General features: G+C 40.3%; 1 protein-coding gene across 18 annotated transcripts in view; it reads right to left on the bottom strand.

Annotated features, from left to right (window-relative positions):
• Positions 1-24,627, bottom strand: part of Ptprt (protein tyrosine phosphatase receptor type T) — a 1,083,111-nt gene that overhangs the window by 372,130 nt on the left and 686,354 nt on the right. For all 18 annotated transcript variants that reach the window (XM_087197882.1, XM_087197888.1, XM_087197890.1 and 15 more), the window contains exon 8: positions 18,586-18,882. In XM_087197882.1, coding sequence (XP_087054008.1) covers positions 18,586-18,882 — 297 coding nt within the window. The remainder of the gene's footprint in view (positions 1-18,585; positions 18,883-24,627) is intronic.

The raw sequence follows: 24,627 nt of genomic DNA, 5'->3' as shown, positions 1-24,627 counted from the left end.
AAATTTAACCCCTAGTGCATATATTATGCTGTGACCTTCTTTCATCACTGAACAAGTCATAGCCTTAAAAAAAAGTGTAAGTGTTCTTTGGGACTGCATATTATAATGGCTGCTAGCAAAGATTGCCCCATTATACTCAGTATCAATCCTTTATTAGTGGGCAGTAAAGTTGGTTTGAATTCTTCTTGATTATCAGTAACAGTGGAATGAGAGTTCTTATAAATATTTTCATGCAAATTTTCTGACTACTTGAAGATAAATTCGTGGAAATTAATTTACTAGGCCAAACGAGACAAACTATTTTATTTTAAGGGTTTTTGACATGTATTACCAGATTGCCTTCTAGAAAGTTGGTACAAATCTGGACTCTCCAACAAAAGAATATGTCTAGTTCTGATCTCTGCCAACACTATTTAAAAAATTAAGTGCATGTGTGTATCGTTTTTAGCCTACTGGAGAGCAGAGTTTTTTTTTTTTCAGTTTAATTAGCCATTTGCATTGATTCTTTTAGGAACATGTTCTCTATACCCTGTGTACATTTTCCCGTAAGGCTCTTTAGTTTTGCTCATCTTTGTCTTACGGGCTTGTAATTTTAATCTCTTTCTAAGGACTTAAGTTTTCTTTTTGAAGAGTTTACAAATAGTTTCTTCAGGTTTTGTTTAAAAATCATTTAGGTATATAATGGTTTTAATTAGTCAAAATTCTTATTTTAGATTTTCCTTGACTTACTGTTCCTCTGTGCAAATATTTCTTGAGTATTTTATATGTTCGAGGGATTATGGTAGATATTACAGATGCACCAATAACAAAGAGAGATGTAGTCAAACTTTTGACAAAGTTTGTGCTCTGGGGAAGGAAGATTGAGTAATTACATCTACGATTAATTTATTAAGGTTGCTATCATAAATCTGAGATGAAGGCATATAGTAGCAGTAGAATAAAAAGCAGAGAAAATCCAGCCTGGCAAGTCAGGATATTGAAAGGCAAATAAGTTAGAGTTGATGGATAAGCAGCTGTTACAGGGCAAAAGCAGGGAGTGTTGGGGGTGTGAGTAGTAGCTTTTTGAGGTCAAAGATAGAGGAAAGTCAGTTAGGAGGACGCTAGAATCATTCATGGCAGAAAGGATGGTAGCTTGGACTAGGGAGAGGGAAAGTAGAAGAGAAACTGGCTGTGTAAGAGATTTTAGTCACACTAAACTACTTGTCTTGACGGTGTTGAGTAACGACAAAAGAGGGAAGGTATGGATCACGGCTGGCCCCACACATTTTGCTTCATACAACTGGAGGATCAGATTATTGTTCATAAAGGGTTAATCGTATTTGGAGAGGAAGCTAGTGAGCTTAATGTTTGTCATATTGCATTTGAGATATATGTAGAACATGCCTGTGGGGTGGGTGGAAAATAGTTGAATATAAAGCAGGGACCAAGGTTTGGAAATTGAAACCATGGTAAGAGGATAGATAGGACAAGAAAAATGAAGAGCAGAGAGGGAAAGGCAGGTCTCAGCTAAGAGGAAGTCTAGTCTTAACAATTAGGAGGAAAACAAATGGAGAAACTAGGAGTCAAAATGCAGAGAGGCAACAGGAAAAGGAGGAAGTTGAGCTTTCCTGTACATGGAAGGGAGGAAAGAAGTTCATTGAAGGACTGGTCCAAGTGAAAGATACGGCTTAGTAGTCAAGTAAGAGGTAGCTTATGTTTGTCCAATGAACCCAGTATCCTCAAGGCTACTTGTGACTCAGCCAAGAGCAATTTTGGAAATTACTCTGGTGTCACAAGCCATCCTGAAAAAGATTGAAGCGGAAAAGGAAGGTAATGTGAGACAAGTCAACAACTTGGGCTGTGAGGAGAAAGAGAATGCAAAACTAGCAGGCATGACACATGGAGCCACAGCACTGCTCCCTCCAGATGACGGGGGAGGTCAGGGCATGATTACAACAACCAGGAAAAACCCAAACCAGGAGCAAGAAGTGGAAGGGTGGGAAACAGAGAGGTGCTAACTGATATTGGTAGGGTCCTAACAAGGCAAGAATAGAAGTGGGTGGAAACAAGGTCCCTTTCCCTCCATGAGAGGTGAGAGAAAATGCAAATGTGCAGATGCTTTGGAAGCAGGAGTTGAAGTTTTCTAAATGGCTCTATTTTTTTGAGAAGTCAGGATGAAGCCATCTACAGTGTGGTGTGAGTTGGTGGGACAAGTTACATCAATAACTTGGGAAAAGTTAAGAAGCTTTAATCATTTAGAAGTGGAAAGTGATTTGAACAGAGAGATGCACATTGTATTCATTCATCTTGGGGTCCATCTGATGGAGGTGGGGAGGGTCTGTCTGAACGGAGTGAAGGAGAATCTATCTGAGGGAGGTTCTGATGGTGAATCTCAAAACTATTAGCATGCTGCTACCTTATCTTTCCAGTTTAGAGCAAGTTCTCTTTCTCTTACCAGATCAGATGAATAGACAATATAGATGGACAATCATTTTATGATTTATTTTGTAACTTATTCCTGTGGGGTTTTTTTACACCTAACCCTAAGATCCATTGGAAATTTATTTCACATACTATACACAGTAGAAACCTAAATATAATCCTTTAGAATTTTCTTAGGACAATTAATTGACCAGTCAGAATATTCCCCAGTGATTTAAAATGCCATCTTACCACCATGTCAAGTTATTTTATTCCTGGCATGTTGTGTGGCTCTCACCAAGTTATAGCTTCCCTGTGACAATATCTCTCTATTGTGGAGAGATGACATGTTCTAATACTTAGTAGAACAAGGCCTTCTCTTTCATTATTCTTCTTTTGAAAGTCTTCTGGTATGTAACAACTCATTTAGTTTTCCAGAACTTCAGAATAATTTAATGAAATTTCAAAATTATTCTATCAGAATTTTTATTGAAGTTGCATTTTTCTTTTCTTTTGGGGGCAAAGAACATCTCTCTATAACCAAGAATGGTTCTACTCAGTAATATTGTATTAATCTTCATTTATTAATGCAGTGTTTCCCCTTGGTTAAAAATATGGAGTGTTTCTGTTGTTTCTTGCAAATTGCATTTCTAGGATTTTATTACTTTGCTTCTATTGTTTTTGCATTATATTAAAAAGTTTCCTTTGTAATGTTTTGCATGATATTAAAAAGTATATGTCATTTTGTAGAGTTTTAAAGAATAATTATGAAGTGAACATGCATATGCCCACTATCTGCTCTAAGAAATAACACCCTTGTGATATTGAAGCATCATTATTGACTCCTTTTTCCTCTATTATTGTGGTTTATATCTAAATGTTCCCCCAAAGCTTCATGTGCTTATAGGTGGGGCTTTTGGGAGGTGATTGGATCATAGGAGTGTGATGCACATCAGTGGATTAGTCCACCGATGAGTTTTATTTTAATGTGATTTGGGAGTTGAATCCTGGTCAGATCAGGTGGGGCATGGCTTATAAGGGTCTATCTCCTTCCCTCCTTCTTTGATCTCTTTCTGTGCTTCCTGTCTGCCATCCCATGAGCAACCTTCCTCTGTCAGTGCCCCCTGCCACACTGCCTGCCTTGGACCCAGCCGACTACAGACTGAAACCTCTACAAACACTGAGCCAAAATAAACCTTTCCTCCTTTAAGTTGTGAGTGTTGGGGATTGTGGCTCACAAACTGACAAGCACTCATTGACAAAAAATCAGATACCACACTGAACTTTATGTATTCATTCTCTTTATTTTTACTTGTAGTTACAAGTACACACATCTAGCCCAAGACAATATATTGGGTTTCTTTATATATGCATAGATTTTCTTGATACATGCATAGAGTGTATTTTATTATAAGCTTTGCATTTGTCACCCAACATCATTCTGAGATTCATCTGTATCGATGTACATACTTTTATTTCATTCGTCTCCAGTTGATGAAAATCGTCTTTTGTATTTATTTCACCATTCCACTACAGATGGACATTAGCGTTGTTACCTTAGAAGAGAACTCATTTGAATTTTTTGTGCATTTGGTTGAACACAAACAAAATTTTACTAAAATGTACTTAAGAATAGGACAGTTAGACTAAAGGCCACATCTGTTTTTAGCTTTACTGTTTTCCAAAGTTGGAGTTCCCATTTACTTCCTCAAGCAATGTTCTGAAAGTTCCTACTTTTTTACATCCTTACAAACACTTTGAGTTACTAGGCTTTAAAATTCTAAACCATCTGGTAAGTGGAAAATGATACTTCATGGAGAATATATATGTTTTTCACTATTTACTAAAGAGGCTGAGCATCTTTAATATTTGTTAGATGTTGTCCTATTCTTGCTGATTTTCAGAGGTTCAGAAGACTGATGTTTTTATTGATTATATGCATTATTTTGGTTCCTTTGAGTTTATATCTTGCTTTATCTTTGGATATAGATCATTCTTAATTTTTTACTAGAGCCTTTATTAGTTTATTAGAGCCTTTCAACTTTTATATGGGAGACAGACAAACTACCTCTCCACACACACCCTACTGAACAATGCCTAATACAAAACACTTTATGGCTCTCTTACCCGAAAGCTGTAGAAGTAAAGTTGGTCTCTACAGAGGGCAAGCAAGAAATGTCAGTTAATTCCCCCCAAATATATGTCAAGCAATGAAAGACAGACAGTTGATGACCATCCCAGATTCCTCCCCACTTGGTTGAGGAATACTGAGACTATTCTGCTAGTGCTTTTCAGCCTCTGCTTCTCAAATTATCTCAAACACTGAGAACTTGATGGGGAAGAGGAGGAAAAACGGGAGGGGGAAGAAAGAGGAGGAAGGTTTCCAACCCATTGTGGACTGATACAAAAAGATTACTAGGGAAGTGAAACTGAAAAGTAAAAAATGAAGTTTAAATATTAATGAAAATGCAGGGCGTTCATTTTTATATTTATTTATTTATTCATTCATTCATTTATTTATTTATTTATTTTGGTACCGGGGATCGAACTCGGGTCCTTGCGCTTGCGCAGCAGATGGCGAAACCACTGAGCTTAATCCCCGGCCCTGTAAATTGTGTATTTAAATGAAAATATCAATCCTTTCTAGGTGAAAAGAAATTCAGTAGACTTTTTAATGTTGATATCTTGGCAAACATGTTAATATCAATTCCAATAATTTACATGGAGGCTTCTTTGAGTTATCTATATAAATAATCAAAAAATCTATAGTTAATAATAGTTTTATCCTTTCCAATTTTTAAACTGTTTTATTTCCTTGCCATCAATGCAATATTTAATGGAAATAATGACAGGCATCTCTGTCTTTCCTATTTTAAAGATAATGATGCTATTATTTTATCCTTGAGTATGGTGTTTATAGGTTTTCATTAGTTATCTTTTATCAGGTTAAAAAGGTTCATTTTATTTCTAGTATAGAAGGATATTTTGTTTTGTTTTTTAATCATGCTGAGTTTTAACTGAATCCAATGTAGTAATGATATGTTTTTTTCTCCTCAGTATGTTAATGTAGCAAATTACATAAATGGATTTTACAAAAGTTGAACCACTATTGATTTTTTGAAATAAACTGATTATTTTTCCTATTTTGCACAGTTTTAAATTGTTCACTAATATTTTATTTGGAATATTTGTATCTGATTTCTTTTTTGCATTAAAATCTTGTCTGGTTTTAAAATCGAGATTACAGTCATGTCAATGTCATAAGAAGCAGAAAGTTCCTTTTTTCCTCTCTCGTGGAAAGTGTGTATGTAAGGTTGGATTACAAACTCCTTCTAATTGGACTTATAAAACCATATAGGACTGATTTTCTACCCTAGAAAAGTTTAAACTATTGATTCAATTTCTCTATTTGTTGTAGAAATATATATGAATGTTTTTACTTGAGTCAGGTTTTTAAATTTATATTTTGCCAGAAATTTTTTTCATGTCACCTAATTTTTCAATACACTGGTATAAAATTATATATATTATCTTTTCATCCTTTTTACCCTTTTCATTGTGAAATAAATTCTATACAAGTGCACAAAACAAGTAAACATCTCATTAATTTAGTAGTAACCAGCTTCATACTATGACCTTACTTTTCTTTATAGTTTTTACACTTTAAACAAGCATCTGGTAAATAGTTCTGAACTCTTTTACAAAGATCAGTTCATGAGAATTAATGTCATTATGATGTTAATTTCCATTCTGAGAATGAATGCACTTTTCCTCTGTCCAGTAACATTTCTTTGTACAACCTATTAAAAGACGGTAAATGATAGTTTGGTTTTTAGATCATTCTGCTAGGGACATGAATCCTATTTTAAGTGCAGTTATTTCCACCTCAAATGGAAAGGGAAGAAATTAGACATTACATGTTACTTGGCCAGATACAGGGATTGCTTGTCTTTTGGGGAAGTGATTTGGAAAGCAGAAAAGGAAAATAATCAGACAGCAGTGGGATTCTCTACAGAAAGAGGGCTCTTTAGATGTTTCCAGGGATACCCTATGGCCACCAGGAACACTCTTTAACAAGAGTGTCTCTTTCCAATGACATCTTCTTTGAAAAGCCATTTCCCTTCCTTGTTTACCATATCCTATACCACAACCTTGAGTGAGAATTCTCATCCTCTGCCCTGTGGACTGGTATCTGAAGTTGCCCACACATGGAGCTCGCTATCTTCAGTTCTATGGATGCTCTGCCTTCTCAGGAAGAGCTGAGGGTTTCATGTAGTTAAGCTCAGAAGTCTCTTCACTTGTCCCTAGGGGGGTGCTCCCTTTCCATGCAGTCCCAGCTGGGTCACTATCTTCCCACTTAGGTTTCCCTCCCCCACACCATCCTACATTAACCCACGAATCTCTTCAGGTGTGGATGTATGGCAATCTTTTAAGTTTGCAGGGCAGGTTTAAAGGTGTTCTTCGTATTTCCTTGGGAAGGCAGTTTAACAAAGGTGATCAGGTCACCATTTTCAGTTACAGCTCTTATTTTCATCACCTAGACCTATATGATAGTATTACAGAATGACTCGGAGGATGGGCTGAAGCTAAACCTTCTGGACTTTTGTTCTATTCTCATTTACTCACCGTATAACCTAGACGTCACTTTCCTTAGTTTAAAAGGGGGATAATGCTACATCTGTCTCAGAGGTTTCATGGGGCTTCTGTATACTAATATACAGAAAGTGCTTAGCAAGATGCTAGACAGATGAGAGAGACACTCACCCCATCCCCCTGGTGCTCTCTGAGAATTCTCTAGCATAGCCTGGAGATCACTAATTTGAATTTTTGCAGAACTGATTAGGATCCTCACTATTTCTAATGGTGTCCTTACCTCAGTCTGTTCTTTCTGAACGGTGTTATATTGCTAACCACAGAAGCCATACCTTCTCGTAACTTACTGAGGATGCTTACTGAGCTTTCTACAATCTCCTTCTGATATGTACAATAAATAATTATAAATTCCACATTGTCCTCAAGGACTCAAGGTTCATTAATGCTATAGTGTATTTATGCGTGCATATTATCTTCTTGGCACTGTTCTAAGTGTATGGGATGTAGCAGTAAACAAAACAGATAGAAAAATCCCATCTCAGTAGAGCACATTCCAGTGGGAGAAGACAGATAATAAAAGATACAGTGAAATGTGCAGTAGGTAAGATGATAAACGTTAAAAAGGTACATGATACAGGGAAGAGTTTTGTGTGAGACCCTGCCAATTTCTAATAAAATGATCTGGGAAAAGCTCCCTGAAGATGATATTGAAATGAAGACTCAAAGGAGGTGAGGGAGTCAGCTCTGTGTGTATGGCAGAAGGTCATTCTAGTCAGAGGGAACAGCAGGTGCAAAGGCCCTGAGGCAGGAACACACTGGGTGTATTTGAGAACAATGATTAGATTCACAGAGTGAGGTAGATGTAGAAGGAGATGAGGTCAAAGGCAACCAGAAATGAGGATTCTGATCACCTGAAGGCCTTGTGAGCCATTGTAAAGTCTTGGAGTTTTTTAATCTCACTAACATGAGAAATAACTGGAGGGTTCAGAGCAGAAGGTTGATATGATTTACTTCATGGCTTAACAAGATCATTCCAGCAGCAGTGTTGCAAAAGGAAGGCAGAGGCCAGGGCTGAATCAGAAAGACTGTTTAGGAGACCACTGTAATAGTTCACCTTGGATATCAAGCGCCTGGGTCCAAAGCCAGCAGCAGAGGCTGCAAACAAATGGCTGAATGGCTCAGCATCTTTGTGCCTCTTGTCTTGAAGGGTGAGCCAAGAGGGTGTCAAGGGGGACCACAGGTGCTCTTTGCACCAAAAAAGGGCACCAGTCACAGGTGCTTCAGTGTGAATTGTCTGTCTTGGAGCTGTGCAATCCAGAGCTTCAGGGTTGATATAGGTGAGGAGTCCAAGTTTTTGGCTTGAGCCACTAATAAAATGGAGCTGTTGTTAATTGAGACGGAGATGTCTCAGAGAGTGGAGTGTGGGGCTGCTGGTGGTTGAGGGATGCTTCGTAGCCCAGTTTTTGATGTGTTCAATTTCAGAGGCCAATGAGCCTTCCAGATGGATAAATGACTCTGCAAGTCTGGGCAGAAGTCTGGTACAGTGATATCAACTGGAGAAATTGTTAACATCAGGAAGGATCTTGAAGCAAAGAGATTGGAGGAAATAATTAGAAAAATGAATGTGGATTCAGAGTCAGCAATTATGGCCCTCAGGCAAATCCAACCAGCTGCCTGTTTTTTGTAAATAATATTTTATTGGAACACTGCCACACCCATTCATGTATATATTGTATCTGGCTGTTTTTCTGCTACAATAGCAGAGTAAAGTGGCTGCAAAGAGATCGCCTGGCCTGTAAAGTCTGTATCTGAAGACCTGGCCAGCCTTCAGTATATATCTGAGGAAAAAGAGTCCCAAGACAATGAGGTTGAGATGTTACAGGAACCAGGAAAAGATGAAGAGGAGCCACTGAGAGACCAGGAAGTCTAGAAATGAGTGCTATGCAGGGAGCCAAGTGGAAAAAAAGTGTTTTATGGAGGAGTTAATAAACAGCTGTGCCAAATACTAACAATTGATTATACAAGAATACCTAATTCTCTGAGTAATGACAATTGGATTTGGCAAGTTCACAGAGCACCTTGAAAAAATTGTTTTGGTGGAATGTGGGGATTTTAGCTACTTTGGCTGAGTACGTTTGAGAGAAAATAGAAAAGGGAGGAAAAAGGGCATATAGAAAAGATTGGATGGTGTGGTGGCTGTGGAAGGAAGTGGGTCTGGGTATTGTTTTTCTCTTTTAAAAAATGATAAAAATGGAGTTTGGATGTGAGGTGATACATGTAATCAAATACAGAAACTTTGATAAAAGGTAGACAGCAAACAAGTGCTGGAATAATGACCTTGAGTAGAGAAAAGGAAATAGGACATAGTGTGTACAGTAGAGAAATTGGTCTTTACTTAGAAAACAACTGGTTGATCCCCAGAAACAGAAGGAAATGTCAAATACCGGGATAAATTGTAGGTAATAAGGGAATCTGTTCAAATGGCTTTAATTTTCTCGGTAATCTAGGCAACAAGGTCATCAGGTGAGAGTGAACACAGGGCAGAGATGTCAAAGGGAGACCCATTCTGTGGAAGGGGAAGAGCAGAAGATACATGACCAGGGCAACACAGTGTCACTGGGCAGCTTTACGGATCTGCCCCACAGCGCCCCGGGCTCCAGTGGGAGTGGCCCGAATGGGAGCGGCCAGACAGCTGCCAAAGGAAGCTCCACGCTAGGCAGAGAATCAGGTGGAGCCAGGCTTGTGAGTATGTGGAGATGAGAGTGTGGCTGAGAGGCTGCAAGAGTAGGAAAAGGAGTAACTGGTGTGTTTGGCCAGGAGATTTAAGCTGGAAAGAGAAAGGGGTGAAGGCAAGGAGTGAGTAGCAGGTCCTGCTGGATTTGACTTTGGGGGGCTACAGCCATGGGGAAGAGAACTGGAAAGACAGGAGATGTGATCAGAGAGAGAGATTTATAATTCTGATTACAGAGAGGCTGACAGCTATTTTAAGGTGGTCCCTGGCTCATGGCAAACACATATCGCATAGAGCCTTGGTTTGGTCCTCCTCATGAACGACTTCCAAGTAAAGCGCGATCTAGGATGCCCGATGCTGGCCACACCCTATTTAAACACAGCTCTTAGCAGAGAGGCCTGAGTGCTTTACATGTAGATTCCGGCTTGGCACTCCTTAAAGAGGGTGCTGGTTTTACCATTCCCATTTTAAAGATGAGGGCACTGATGTGTACACCGTGCAAGTAATTTAACCAAGGCGGTCTAACGAGGCAAAGCCTAAAGCCTGTCTACAGCTCAGATCCCTCTGTCTCTGAATGTGCTCGGAGTCACTCCTTTCTTCCATCACCTCGTAGGCACAAGGGTGCAGAGGCTGAAAGGCGGTCACAGCATCAATCAGCCACTCGGGGCCTCTCAGCCCCAGGCCAAGGCCATTCCCACTTACTTCGTTACCACTCCAAAAGTCAAGGTGTGATTTTCCACGCAACAGACTAACTTTCCTTTGACTAAACTATGTCTGTCTGTCTGTCTCTCATTCTGAAAAGACTTTGTGGTGAGATTCCTTTTTTTAAATCTTCTAATCCTGTGCCTCCTCCATTCTTGTTTTTCTTTATAATTCCTTAATGAACCGCCATTTTCACTTTCCACGATTTCGTTTCTTCTATCTAACAGCATGAAACTTTCCGTCCTTTTGACAGAGTTCTACAACAAAGGTTAATTACTTCATAATTTCATTCTCTTGGAAAAAAAGCACACACTAAAATTGCTAATTTTAACTGTACTTCTTGTCAGTAGGTTCATGTAAATTCACTGTAATTAAACCAGATGTTTTCTTGTGCCTTCAAGTCAGGTGGTAATTTAAAGGAAATTTTCATTTCAACATAAAGGAGGACAGAGTCTGATCAAGAGAAGTTTTCTCTCCTCCTCCCTCGGTTCCCTCCCATCTCCTCCCTTCCCCTTCCTTCTCTTTTCCTCCTCTGTTCCTTCCCCTTCTTTCTCTTCTCTCCCCTCCCCTCCTCTCCTCTCTTCTTCTCTCTTTCTTTCTTCTCCTCTCCTTTTCATTTCCATATCTGAAAAATGGGGTTAATGTTGTTGATGAACCTGGAGGGCAGTTCTGACATGTAGTAAGGAAGCATTTACAAAAGCAGAGCCCCACACAAGTCAACAGGAATTTCACACCCTATTTTCCCCATCTAGGTTATTATGAGGGGGGGTTGCCCCTACATTTCAGGTATGATATTTGTTGGTTGATTGGTTCATCATAAAGAGGCTTGAAATTAACTTAAAAAAAATAAGAGCACTCAGAGTATTTCAGGGACCACCAAAGTAAGTCTTATGGAAAAAGAGAGATTTAAGTAATTTCAATCTACTCTTATTTTCTATTCTGAGAAAATAATTTGGAAGTGGGAAGATGTATTAAGGGTAAGCTTTAGCAAACCAGTAGCTTTCAATATAAGAAAAAGACAGCATATGTATCTGCAGCTTATTAAACAATGTGCATACACACAGGACACTGTGATATCATGGAAGGGACATGACCTTGATGTTAGATACTCATTCATTCATTTCTCAAATAGTTAAAGAGCATGGACTATGAGCCAGTACTGCTCTTGGTGCTGAAGCATAGAAAGCAGTAAATAAAACAAAGTTTCTACTCTCATGAAGCTTACATTCTTTTTAGAGGATAGATAATAATTTTCTAAAAAATGTATAGTAAGCTGTGGAGAAAAATAAACCATAAAAAACTGAGGTTTGCACCAGGTATAGGACTATATATTAACTGATCTCAGGTAAGACTCAGGGATCTTTTAATTTCTCTTTTGCACAACAGCAATAAAATCTGTATCATGGTATTTGATGATTGACTGTAAGAACGTACAATACCAGCATACTGCCTTGCTCATAGTGGACATCTAAAAAAATAATTGTATTCCTTCTTATCCCTTATAGTATCTCAAGACCATCTTTGTAATCAACTGTAATGTGCTGAACTGTAATGAAATTATGTTCTTAGGACTTATGAATTATGTCCTTAGGACTTATGAACTTTAGAACACTTATTGCCTTGTTATTGCCTTTATGCTTTTCTTGTTACTTTTCTCTTTTCAGATTTTACATGTCATACCTTATTACTATAGATGTTTCTATCCCTAGCAACATGCAGCCTCCTTCTTGTTCATTGTAGCCTAAGAAACCAAATGATTGGTCTCATTACAAACGTACATAAAGGTACTCATTTTTGAAATATATCAGTCTTTCTTGCAGTTAAGCACATGAGCTTTAGCTGAATTATCACACTGAATGATATAACATGTCTATTATATGATTAAACATATTACATATCAATATATTATACACTATAATTTATATAACCATTATAGCTTTATGTTACTAAAAATTATGTAGGATCCTAAATTTCCTTATTGTACAAAAGTGAAAATAATACAGCTTCCTCTTTCATATTTGGTGTTAATATTTTAAAAACTGCCCTGCTGATGAAAATGGAAAATGATACAACTACTAGGAAGGAGTATCCATCTATTGCCTTTACCCTGTGACTCTAGCAATTCCAATTTTAAGAATTTATCATGAAGATATATCACCACAAATAACAAAAAACATATTATCTAAGCTATTTTCCTACAGCATTGTAATAGCAAATAATTGAAACAATCTACCTGTCCATTGGAGACTTAGGTATATCTATCTACACAACAATGAAATATCACAAAGCTATCAAAAGAATGGGAAAATTTTGTACAAACTGATATGAAGTGATTTTCAGGATACACTAAGTGAACAAACGCACAAGGAGCAAAGTATATCTATTATGCTAGTTTTTATATAAGAAATAATAGGAAAGAAAATATTTACATTTTACAAAATCAGCTACAGAAAAGATAAGCCAGAAATGAATGAAAATAGCTACCTTGCAAGTGTGCATTACAACAGGGCAAAGCATGTAAGAATGGCAGTAATATTTCTCACAGTGTCCCTTTTTATAAAGTTCTGACTTTTGAAAGAGGGAACTGTTTTGGATGTTAAAAACTATGACATTTAAAAAATAAAGAAAGAGGGAAGATAAATCTCAAAATTGAAGTAAATGAGCCTAATTGGGTACTAAAATGATAGTACAACAAGTCAGAGAAAAAACACCTTGAACTTCTGAACACAGTATTACAACTGTATACCTCAGTGAGACATAGTCCTGGGACACAAAACTTAAAATCTTTAACCTAACTTAGTAGATATATTATTTGTTGGTGGGACTGGTGTTAGAAGTTTGAAACTATTTTATGTATAATGCATCATAAAACAAATGAAAAAATTGATGGATGTTGAGAGAGTTCTCACTGTAGGAGAAGGGAGATAAATGTGCAGAATGTGCAGAAAGATTCTGAGGTATTGGATTTGAATCATGATGAGCTCATGATTTAAAACAGACAAATTATATTCTCTAGCTCTTCTTGCCTGGAAAAGCTGGAAGCAAAATTGCTCCACTGAACCCAGCTAAAATGTATATCTTCAAGCCAAAATACCACTCTCCCCTGCAAGCAACCAAAAGTCCTTAGGTAAGTGGTTGACTTCAGGTCAGGGCCATGGACATTACAAAGATAGTATAGAATATTGTGTTGTGCCAGCAGCAAGGGAGGCTGCTGATGAAATGTCAAAAGAACCTAAGAGCCAGCTTGAAAGGGAATTCCACTAGCCATAATCGAGACAATTTTAAGCATCAGAAAGAATGATAGGGGTGGATTTTAGTACAGTGAGTTATGAATCTATGAATAAATAAGTACCCTAAATACAGGGAGGAAAATGAGGAGAAAGTACCTTTTCTATAAATAAGAATGCTAAATAAGAAGTGTAGAGGGAATCATAGATTTTTAAGTCATCCTTTGGTAAGCACAAATGTAATAGTTGATTTGGATAAGGTATCGAGTAGTGGTAAAGCCACTGATTGTAAATTTCAGTGGAATGGAATATTTACACCATCTCAAAGTATCACAGCACAGAAATTTCATATAGAGAAAAAAGGTATTGCATTTATACTGGAGGAACTGGATAGTCCCGAGGTAATTAAGTGACTGTAATATTGTCAATAGAGAGGCTCTATTATCTTATGTACCTCCTAGTAAAACACAGTGAGAAATATAAACCATCACCCACGTGATATTTTGCCAAACAATGTCTTACATTCTGATTTCATCATGTAGAATTAGGTTTAATATTATGAAAAAAATCAATGTATGAATATATATTAAATTATTTTAGAATTAATGCTAAATTTCTTAGATGTTATACAGTATTGTGGGTGTGCAGAAGAATGTCCTTATGTTTAAAGTCATGTGTACTAAAACATAAGGGGTTAAGTGTCATGATTTACTTTCAAATGGTTAAAAATATGTATGTATATATGGTATTTCCGTATCATATATATATATATATATATATATCACATACAAAAGTAAATTAGCAAAATGTTAATAGATGTTGAATCTGGGTAAAAGGTCTATAGGTCTTCTTTGTACTTGTCTTCCAATTTTTCCACAGCTTTGAACCATTTTACAATAAAATCTTGGACAAAAGAAATACAAGTCATCATATATATATATATATATATATATATATCTCAAGCCTATTAGTGCCTAGCTTGTTATATACAATGTTCGATAAATGGTAGCAAAAATGAGACCACTTTACAATATGGTTTTCATCGTTCAAGGCCTCACATAGTCCATTTCACAACCTTGGATATAATCTGGTTAAAAGTTGAGGAGTAACCATGAAATGACGGAACTCTGGTTTTTTTTTTGTTTGAGACATTTCTGGAAAGAGAAAAATAAGAATTTCTTTAGTCTTTTATCACCAGCTACTTCCCAGATGAAGCCATGGGGCTCGGGGTGGGGGATGAACTTCTCTCTCTAGCAACCTACTACTTTGCAGGCTCCCCAAAGCATGGGATGCTGAAATGACACATTCTACAAATTCCCCAGAAGACAATTTTGGAGCATGGATAAAAGCAGCATGGAGCCAGTTAGTTCAATTCCAGAGGTTGCTCTCTGCCTCCCTGAGGGGATATTCAGTTAATTAACTAGGGCCATCCTCCATCCGGAGCTTGTCCTCCAGGTGAATGAGTTCCCCAGCAAATGGAAATATATCTCCTCCCTCTCTAGGAAGAACGGGCCTAATCGTGGCAAAGGGAGGGCATTCACACTGTGCTGAGACCTTCCAGCAGTTCTTGAGCTAGGCCCTTAGAAGAGCTACCAATGCCGGGCATCTTGTATGCCAATGTTTTTAATATGTAAGTGCCCACACATCTCCTAGAGTAGGAGTCAATGTTTTATTAATGATGTTTATATAAATTTAATACCAAAACATTGCCACTCACACATTATTTTGGTGAAGGCTTTGGAGTTTGTTTGTTTGTTTGTTTTCTCTCAGTGACAAGAATAAGAAAGAGCGATGTTAAGGCATGCCTTAAAGTTGGGACTTGGGATTTGCTGGTACACAGGGAGTTCATCATCGTCTGTCTTAGTTATTTTTCCTATTGCTGAGACAAAATATCCAACACAAAAAGTTAAAGGAGAAAGGGCTTATTGTAGTTCATAGTTTGTAGAGGTTTTAGTGCATAGTTGGCTGGCTCCAAGGCAGGGTGCCATGGCAGAGGGACATCACAGAGGAGAAACAGTTCATGACAGGCAGAAGGCAGTGACCAGCAAAGTAATGAAGCACCAAGTGACAACACCAGCCCTCTTTCTGTCCCTTATATTCTACCCAGGCTATAAACCCTTAGGGAAGACAGCATTCACACCCAGGAGGGTAAACCCTTAATCTTAGCATCGCATCATGAATCAATCCTAGCATCTCCCACTCTAGATCCAGCTACCTTTGTAAATCACCACCTATGACCACATGAAGCTTTGGAGAGATACAAGCCATAACATCCTTAAAGAGCTTTCCAAGGTGGGTGGGGCCTTTAAAAGAATGTGCCTGAGCTGCTCCTCAGTCAAACATTATGGTGATTTTCAATAGTGGCTTCTCCTTGTTTAACACCTAGAGATCCCCTGTAATAACTCAACTGTCACTAAGTCACCCTCTTGGCCCCAAGGACACTGCTACTCTTTGAGAGTCTATGTCACATTTTCTACTCTAGAGCAGCTGCTGCATGGTTTCTGAGTTGCTTGTGTTACAGGGTGTTCCTTTGCTAAAAATGTTACAAAATTTGTGACTTAGTGCAAATGTAGTAGCTGTGTTTATTGAAAATTTGCAACCTTCTGGATATTAATATAATTTCTTTTTTTATTAGTAAATGGTTGTAGTACATAATGTTTATATTTCTTGTAGGGAATTGGTATATGTGCAAAATATATCTTAAATCCTTTTTTTTTTCACGCCTTGTCCCTCCTAGTCCTATCTGTTTCTCGTATATGCTTGCAGTACATAATGTTTACATTTCTCTCATGGAATTGGTACATCCATATAACACCTCTTAATTCCTTTTTTCATTTCCTTTCCCTTCCTTTACTCCTCTCCCTGTCCCTTAATCTCCTTCTCCGTTAAGAAAGATTTATCTATCTCCTACTTCCTATTACCTATGTTTTAAACCATCCCTTGTAACGTAATAATCTACTTGGTAGGTGCTATCACTAAGTACGAGTAGAGATGAGGAAACTGAGGTAGTAAGAAGTTAAGCAGTGCGCCTCAGGCAAAATTGTCTCCCACGTCTCCCTTCTCAATTACTATGTGATTCTATCTGTTCTAGGAACGGGATGAATATTTCTGAAACAATGGAGTCAGATCAAGGGGAAGCTCTAGCTCCCTTCCGGGATGTGGAATATCTGTGACACACAGCCAACCCAGCAGAGCTCTCTCGTAGGCTCAGGTTGCAGTACATCTTTGCTGGACTTGGCCAGAACATGAGACTTGTCTCCTTTCCTGTTCTGTTTCCTCCAATCCCTTCCCAGTCTCCCTGAATCGATCCCTTGCACACTAATAGGCATTTCAGAGTCAAATTCTGGAGAATTAAATAAGACGCACAATGTCAGAGGCAGCATGCATGGTGGGAAACCTGAAGTCTAGCCATGGAGAGATGTTTCTTAGACTAAGTTCTAGAACTGGCAAATGCTATCCCATGGATGAGATACTGTGGTGGCATTACATGCAAATTGCAGTAGGATCCTGGGAAAGAACACCCAAGAAGTTCATAGCAGTCAAGGAAAGGTTCCTGGAGGAAGTAACGTCTGAGCAAACACTTGAAAAATGAATAGAGTTTGTCCTGAAAACACAGATAGAAAGGTGATTATAAGCAGAAGAAACAGCATAGATAAGGACAGGAAGGCAGGATGTGATGTGTTCTAGGAGTCCAAGAGACTTCATATCCTGGGAGTCTCAAGTTAGAGGCATGATGGAAGACAAACTATAGGAAATAGGCTCATTAGACGTTTGTGTGTAGGGATGTGGGAAATGAAGACTCCTGAGCTGATTTTCAAGTCTCTTTCTTGAGCTCCAGATGTACCTCTTTGAGACAAGGCACATAGGGTGAGAAGTCAGTATATCAGAGATTAGCTTATCTTTGAAAACTCTGAGTTTGAGATCCTTGTAAGACCTCCAGGTGAATAATCAGTTCTGGTTACATTCAGGGTTCATATGTATGCAGTACTTTCTTCTTTTGATTTGTACAGAATTGAGTTGTCTAACTTTGTGGTGGTGGATTGTCAACTTGAGTGGGAGCACTCAGCTGAATTGAGTCAGCATGGTTCTGGGCATGTAAACCCCACTTTAAGGAGGATTGTTGTTGCAATATAGAAAGGAAAATGAGAGGGAAGAATTTCAGCTGATTTTCCTTGGAAGGGCTTCATTGTGGATGATTTTCCTCAGAGGAGCTCTGGTCTTCACCTTCTCCTTGGGCATCATCTCCTGGCTTTAGACATCGATTCTTCAGGTTGCAGTACTGGCCTTTCAGCCTGCCAGCACAAACTCCAGCCTCTAGCGCCAACCCTTTGACCGCTTGGAACAGACAGCCTGCTAATACAGAAGCATACGGGACATTGCCGGGGACTCCAGGCCTTCAGCTGGATCCTTCAGGTCTCTAGCACGGATAGATCTTTTGCACTGTTCTACACTTGACTCAGTGGGTGGCTACTGTAGGCCAATCTTGTAAATTTCTCTGTCCTGAATTCAATTTGGTTTAGAGCACATGCAATCTTTTGAGGAGCTTGCTTCAGCCCTGCAAGATCTTGTAAGCATTGATTAATACAGACTTCTAATCTGAACCTGTTTAAAGAATAGGATTGATGCTTTCCTTTCAGAAGCATCAGTGTCATTAAGTCATGGGCAGAGGAGGCAGTAGATGGGGAGAAGAGGGAGGCAGGTGCAGAAGAGTCCATTGTGAGCACATATTGACAACAGAGCTGCACTGTGCTTGGGAACAGTGTCCCCTGAGGTGTACAATCCACAGCCTGCGTGGTCCTTCATTGAAAATATTGAGAAAAGGTGGGGAGATTAAACATACAGGAAAGATAAAAGCCTTATCCTTGCCTAGCATGGTCCTATGGGTATGTTCAACAGCCCCCTTTGCCCAGTAAACCGGCCTCCCTCACTCACCATCCTCTTCAGTCTGCACCACCAGCTCCTCACTCTCCATCCGTCCCTCAGGGTTGGACAGCAGTAGCCGCAGCTTGATGGTCATGAAGGGGCGCAGGCCCCGCAGGGTGTAATGGGAAGAGGTCTGGATGACCTCTTCAGCCTCGTACTGCTGCTGGTTGAACACGTACTGGTATTGCACTGTGAGATTGTAGCTGTGGCAGCGGGTCACTGCATAGCCAAAGGGCTCCCACTGGAGGGTCAGCTGCCGGGCTCGGATGTCCACAATCTCCACATTCTGTGGGCCATGCACAGGGTCTGCAAGAGACAAACAAGACACAGAGGCTCTGAGGAAACCATCAAAAGGGCAACAGTGAGAATGGCTTTGCCAAAGACATCTCAACCACTCTATTATAGCTTTTGTAATTTTTGCCTCATGCAGTATAATTCATATCACACTTTCCTTTAAATCAATCACCCTTTCTCATTTAAATACCTATATCAAAGAGAAAACATAAATACACGAAGTGAAAACTTGCCATAAATAAACGTTAACTATGAAAATGAGTGCAAAATTGTTAAATTCTTAAGGATCTGTGAAGGTGCCACTGAAAACCATCTTGGGTTTGCCAACAGCACAGACATTTCTGGAACGCACCGACTGAGACAGCTGCTGGAATTCTGACCTGTTTCCTGGCCTTTAATTCAGCCACCACCTCTCCCTGAAGGCCAGCCTCCCCTCTTCAGTTAACAGCATTCAAATGAGGAAGCTGGACAATGAGTCACATCCGTGACACAGCATCCGGTCGATCACCGCGGTCACGACGTCCTTTGGGCTCTGCCTTCAAATTTCCCCTCTTTGATGGGCCACACGTGGCATCATTTCCTGGCATTCTGTAACAGCTCTTTCCTCTTTCCGCTCCTCTCACTTCCTCCAGGAACGCCCTTCTCCCGGCACACCTGACGAGGGTTCTCACCCCACTGCGGCCCCACCCATTCCCCCACAGATCTTAGTCTCAGGCCCATACCTATTATTGCTTATGTCTTACGAATACTCATTATTTATACCATCCACAAGTTAAATAGATGCTTTGCACAAAATGATTGTTATGTTATAATTATTATTCCAAGTAAGATGTTTTCTTTTAAAATCATGTAAAGCACATTTTACGGTAAGGTTTAAGCATCGTTATGGTGGAAACATAACTTCTTGTGGCACAGATGCCTTCGTAACTTTTTTTTTCTTTTTGGTACCGGGGATCGAACTCAGGACCTTGCACTTGCCTTCATAACTTTTTGAGTTAAATTCTATTAGCTGGGAAGCTACGGATTAAATCAGCATTCTCTCCATTATATCTACTGGACTTTGCCAAGCTATTTAACCTCTTTGGGCCCACTTATTTTCTTCATTTGCAAAATGGTAAAAGTAATAGTAGCTAACCTTACTTCAGGGGAGGGGAGTCAAATGGTATATTTATAAAGCAGTTAGGATTGCACCTGGGAGTTAATGAGCACTCCATATCTGATAGCTGGAGTTTGTTGTTGATTTTAAAGTAAAAGAAATGATAATAAAAATAATAACAGTGTTTCATATGCTGTATTTACACTGAATGTCTTATAGATGGCAGTTCTAGGTGGCCCCCTTACTCAAAATATGGACTAGGACACCATCACCTCTCCAGTCTGCTCAGGCATTTAGGGCAGGGCTGCCTCAGCACCAGTGCAGCAATAAGAAGGGCAGGATGTGGGACTCTTGGTGCCAGCTAAGCTTCCCTTCCCAATCCTTTCTTAAGGGAAAAAAATGTAGCTTGTGTCAGAGGGTTAGCAAGGAACACATTTCACAGAAATGTCAGAGAGCCTGGAGAGACAGCCCACAGTGACTCACATGGCTGCTGATGTGAGCCAGCCAGGGAGAGTGGGCAGCCTAGGCCCCTGATCATCTCAGGAATTCATGGTCACTCTTACAGTTCAATTATGTATGCTCCCTGGTCCCCAAAACCAGTATCCCCAAACCAAATGGGCGGCTTTGAGAGTGTGACATTGAAGGAGCTGTGGCTGAGGGTCCACTGTGCTGGACTCATGTGGAATGACAGGTAAAAAGTGTGGTCCCCATAGTTGGGGGCTGGGACAGTGGCACAGGCTGCAGTGAGTACAGATGCATAAGCAATGGGATAGCAAGAGATGCTTGTCTGGAAATCTTCAGCAACCCCACCAGCCTGGCCCAGCTTGAGCCAGCAAGGTGGGTGTTCACCCTTTCTTAGGACTTCTGAACACTTCTCCTGTGGGTCTGCCTTCAAAACCAAAGCCAAGCCCCCATAAAATAAACAGCCTCATCCGCACTGTCTCCCCTCACTTAGGAGTGAAATCAGGGGCACTTGAGACTCATTAAAGCTCAAAGCTAAGACCACATTTGGTTAAACATCTTAAAATGTACCATATTGCACGTTAAATGTAATTTTTGAGATCTTCAATGTGGCCTTAAAGCACAAACAAAATAATAAGAACAAAAATACTATCAGTGAAGCAGCAGCCATAAGTACCAGGTTCCATCTCTGGAATCATCTTCGGACTCTGAGAGGGAGGGAGAGATTGCCAACCTATTTGACAGATGAAGAAACCGAACCCCAGACAAGTCAGGAACTTAACAGAGTAGTAAGCTTAGAAAGTGGCAAAAATGCGGCTTTGAACTTATGTCTGTCTGACCCCATGCCCGGTATGGTAAGTGAAAAAGGCCTTAATAAGCATCAGTGGAATTGATGCACAGTGAATTTTGTAAGTTCCAAAACAGCCTGTGAGGAAGGCACCACTAGTCAAATCCTAGAGGAAAGCAAAGCTCTATGAGATGAAATGACTGTCTTAAAGCTACACAGTGGGCGGCACAGCTGGGAATGAAGTCTTTGAGAGCCCTCTGGGTGTTCTCTGCACTGTGACACCGATGGAGACTGAGACCAGGAAATGAACATTACTGTGAGGCATGTCACAGCCCTCAAGAAATCTGGGCAGACCTGAGAGAGTGCTGTGGAAACCCTAAACTGTGAGACAGAAACTGCCTGACCCTTGGGAGCCTGGGACCCACTGGAAGGGAGACACTGAGACTTAAACACACTCGGTGCTAAGCTGACCACCGATGGTCCACCCGTGGATGCTTCTGACATCTCACCTGAGCAGGTGTGTACATTAAACTTTCCTCCTCCTTTAGAAGAGGGGAGCATCTCAGGACAACCTTTTCAGAAAGGCCAGGGGAATTTAGTTGTAAGCTGGCCACAAAGCAAGGCCTCCCTCCAGAGCAGGAATATTGGGCACAGGAAAAAAAATCCAGTTCCTTTGAAGCGCATGTGATTGACTGTCAGAGCAGGGCCCTGGCACTTAGTAGCTGAGTGACCTTGGGCAAGGACACTTCATCTTAGAGCCTCCATCTCCTCATCTATAAAGTGGAAATTATTACACTAATCTCCAAGGGCTGTTAATGAGCATAAAATGAACTGTAAAGAGAGAAAATTGCCTTTCCCTAACAGTGGGTATTCCTCTTAGATGGAATTGCCTTTCTTGGAAAAATGCCTTAAGCCTCCTGTCTAGAATAGAAACTACCTTTCCAGAGCCTTGGTCTCAGTCGCACTGAGTCTTCAGAGGAAGACATGCACAAAGTATTGAATGATTCGGATTGAGTAGAAGTGCAAGAGTGAACAAATGGATGAATATTAGGGAGGCACAAACTGACCGTTCCTTATGTGACTCTTAGGCCTTCAACAAGGTCCCCCAAACACCACCCTTTCTGCTGTTGTTAGATTTCTTGTGTATTATAAAAAGGTCTGAGATCCATTTACCTTGGGCTAAATAAGATACCTTACGGGAACAACACATACAAAGCAGACTTGGAACATAGGCCCATACGTTACAAATATCTTGAAGATGTTCTTAGGAGAATGCCAGGCTATGGAAATTAAGAGGTTCATGGAAATCTCAAGCCAAAAGGGAAGAAGGACTCTTGTGGGCCTGTGGGTAAAACAGGCTTAGGTGAAAGTATTTTGTAAATGTGAGAGCTCTCATTTGAAGAAAAGGGAAGGTGATGGCTATTTATCAGGTGGCAGCTCTGGGTTAGGTGTCAGCCTTAGCTCTTACCTTCAGGAAACCATTTTATGGCATAGGAAATTGAGGCCCAGTGAAGGGACACAACTTAGTCAGGGCCGCACAACTATGCCCCCCACACTCCCAGGGCACTGTGTGCCATTGTACAGCATGCTCAGCATTTGTCATGGAGCCCAGGAATTGCTTGTTCATGTATCTTCCTGCCCTTCCAAGGTGCCAGGGATCATGTTCTGGTTATCCAGCAACCCCAGCATGTGTCACAGGGTCTGTCAGAGGCACTTCCTGTGAGATGAACAGCCAGCCAGCGACCTATTCTGGGGAAATGAGCTTGGATCCTCTGACTCCATAGTCCCTGCTCTGTTCCCTCCAGCATGTCAGCAGTTATGAAGACAAACATTTCTTTCTAGCATTCAAACAAGATGTCCTGAAATCCTGTACAAAAGAAACTAGTTTTCAGGATGTGCAATGGAAGTATTCATGCTTTCAATCTGACCCCCTAAACCTTAGCCTCCAAACCCAGCTTCTGCTTCAGTAATTGCCTCCAGCAAGCACAATCTTGGGTTTACATTCTGGTTGGTGCAAACAAGTTGGAAATTGCTGAGAAAGCCTTGTGTGCGCAGTGGAGACTGGTTTGTTGAATTTACATCTCCTGTGTAAATACATCCAAACCTTGAGCCATGGTTTCTGCCTCCAGACAAGGCCCTGTCCGTATAACCTTCTTGAGTAACAGCCTACAGGCCAAGAAGACAAAAAATAGTAGGATGAGAGAGTGGCTCCTCTGGCAAGTGGGAAATCATCCTGTCATAGAAAATCTATGTGCTTTGGCCTCTGAATGTGCTTTCTAGATAACCTCAGGTCGGGCCACAGGGGCCCTGACTTCAGCAGCCAATGGGGTGTGCCCACCTGAACCCTGTTCTCTCTTCTCACAAGGCAGCAGGTCCCTGACATCCCAGAATTCCTTGCCCCAAGTTACTCCAAATTTACTGTGAGGGTCGGTCTGATCCTCTTCTGTGGGTCTGCTCTTCCTGTAAACACTACTAAGACCAAAAGAGTTCTGTCTGCAGGATCTGGACAGAACCTGCATTTGAGAATTGAGGTCCACACACGTGTGTGAGCCTTTTAACAGGAGGGACAGCATTAGGTGAAGGGAGCAGGGAAAGGGGCCCCAAGCCTTCACGTGTGCTCTGATCCCAGGCTTACCTATTACCTTGCATGTGTTAGGGATGAGGGTGTGTGTGTGTGTGTGTGTGTGTGTGTGTGTGTCCCAGTTATGTTCCAAAAGGAAGATACTGGTCCCCCTGACTTCTCATCACTTCTCCCGCTTCCATGTGGGCTCTTAATAAAGTGCTATTTCCATCTTGAAGTACCATATTTAACCTAGTAGCAGTCCCCAACCTGCAACTTGCCCCTTCCCACCCATAAGTCCCCTGCCTCATTTCCTACTGCTCACTCCTTGAATCCCACGCTCCGAAAACAAAGTGTGGCATCTGGAATCCATTTACACCTCCCCACTCTTTCCCATCCTGTTCCTTCTGCTTGGGATGCTGCCAACGAAGACAGATCTCTGGTCAATATAGTCAGGGCCCAGCATTAATGCCACTCTTTGCTTGTAACTTTCCCCAACAGCCTCCTTTGCCTATATTGAATGTCTCAGACCATTTGTTTGAAAAAAAATAAGAAAGCATGACTTCTGTCATCTCTTTTACCAAATTGCATGGGAATTGTTTAAATGTTTTGGTCCTATTCACCTCCCCTGCTAGCCTATGAGTATCTAGATCCCTTCAATTTTATAACTGGAGCCTGCAGTTGATAGCTAGGTGGATGGACAGATGGATGGATAAATACATAGAGATAGAAAGATAAACAAACAGATACAATAGCTATATAAGAAAATCTAGAAAGTCAATGATGAATAGCCAGAAAATCAGAATGAAGGCCCCCTTAGGGTATAGAGGAAGAGTAATAAGTAAAGGGGTG

Source organism: Heterocephalus glaber, unplaced genomic scaffold, assembly GCF_053883595.1.
Source record: "Heterocephalus glaber isolate CG9 unplaced genomic scaffold, H.glaber_assembly_v1.0 deba00001673, whole genome shotgun sequence".
Classification (NCBI taxonomy): Eukaryota; Metazoa; Chordata; class Mammalia; order Rodentia; family Bathyergidae; genus Heterocephalus; species Heterocephalus glaber.
Note: the sequence above shows the minus strand (reverse complement) of the source record. Positions and strands in the feature narration are given on the sequence as shown.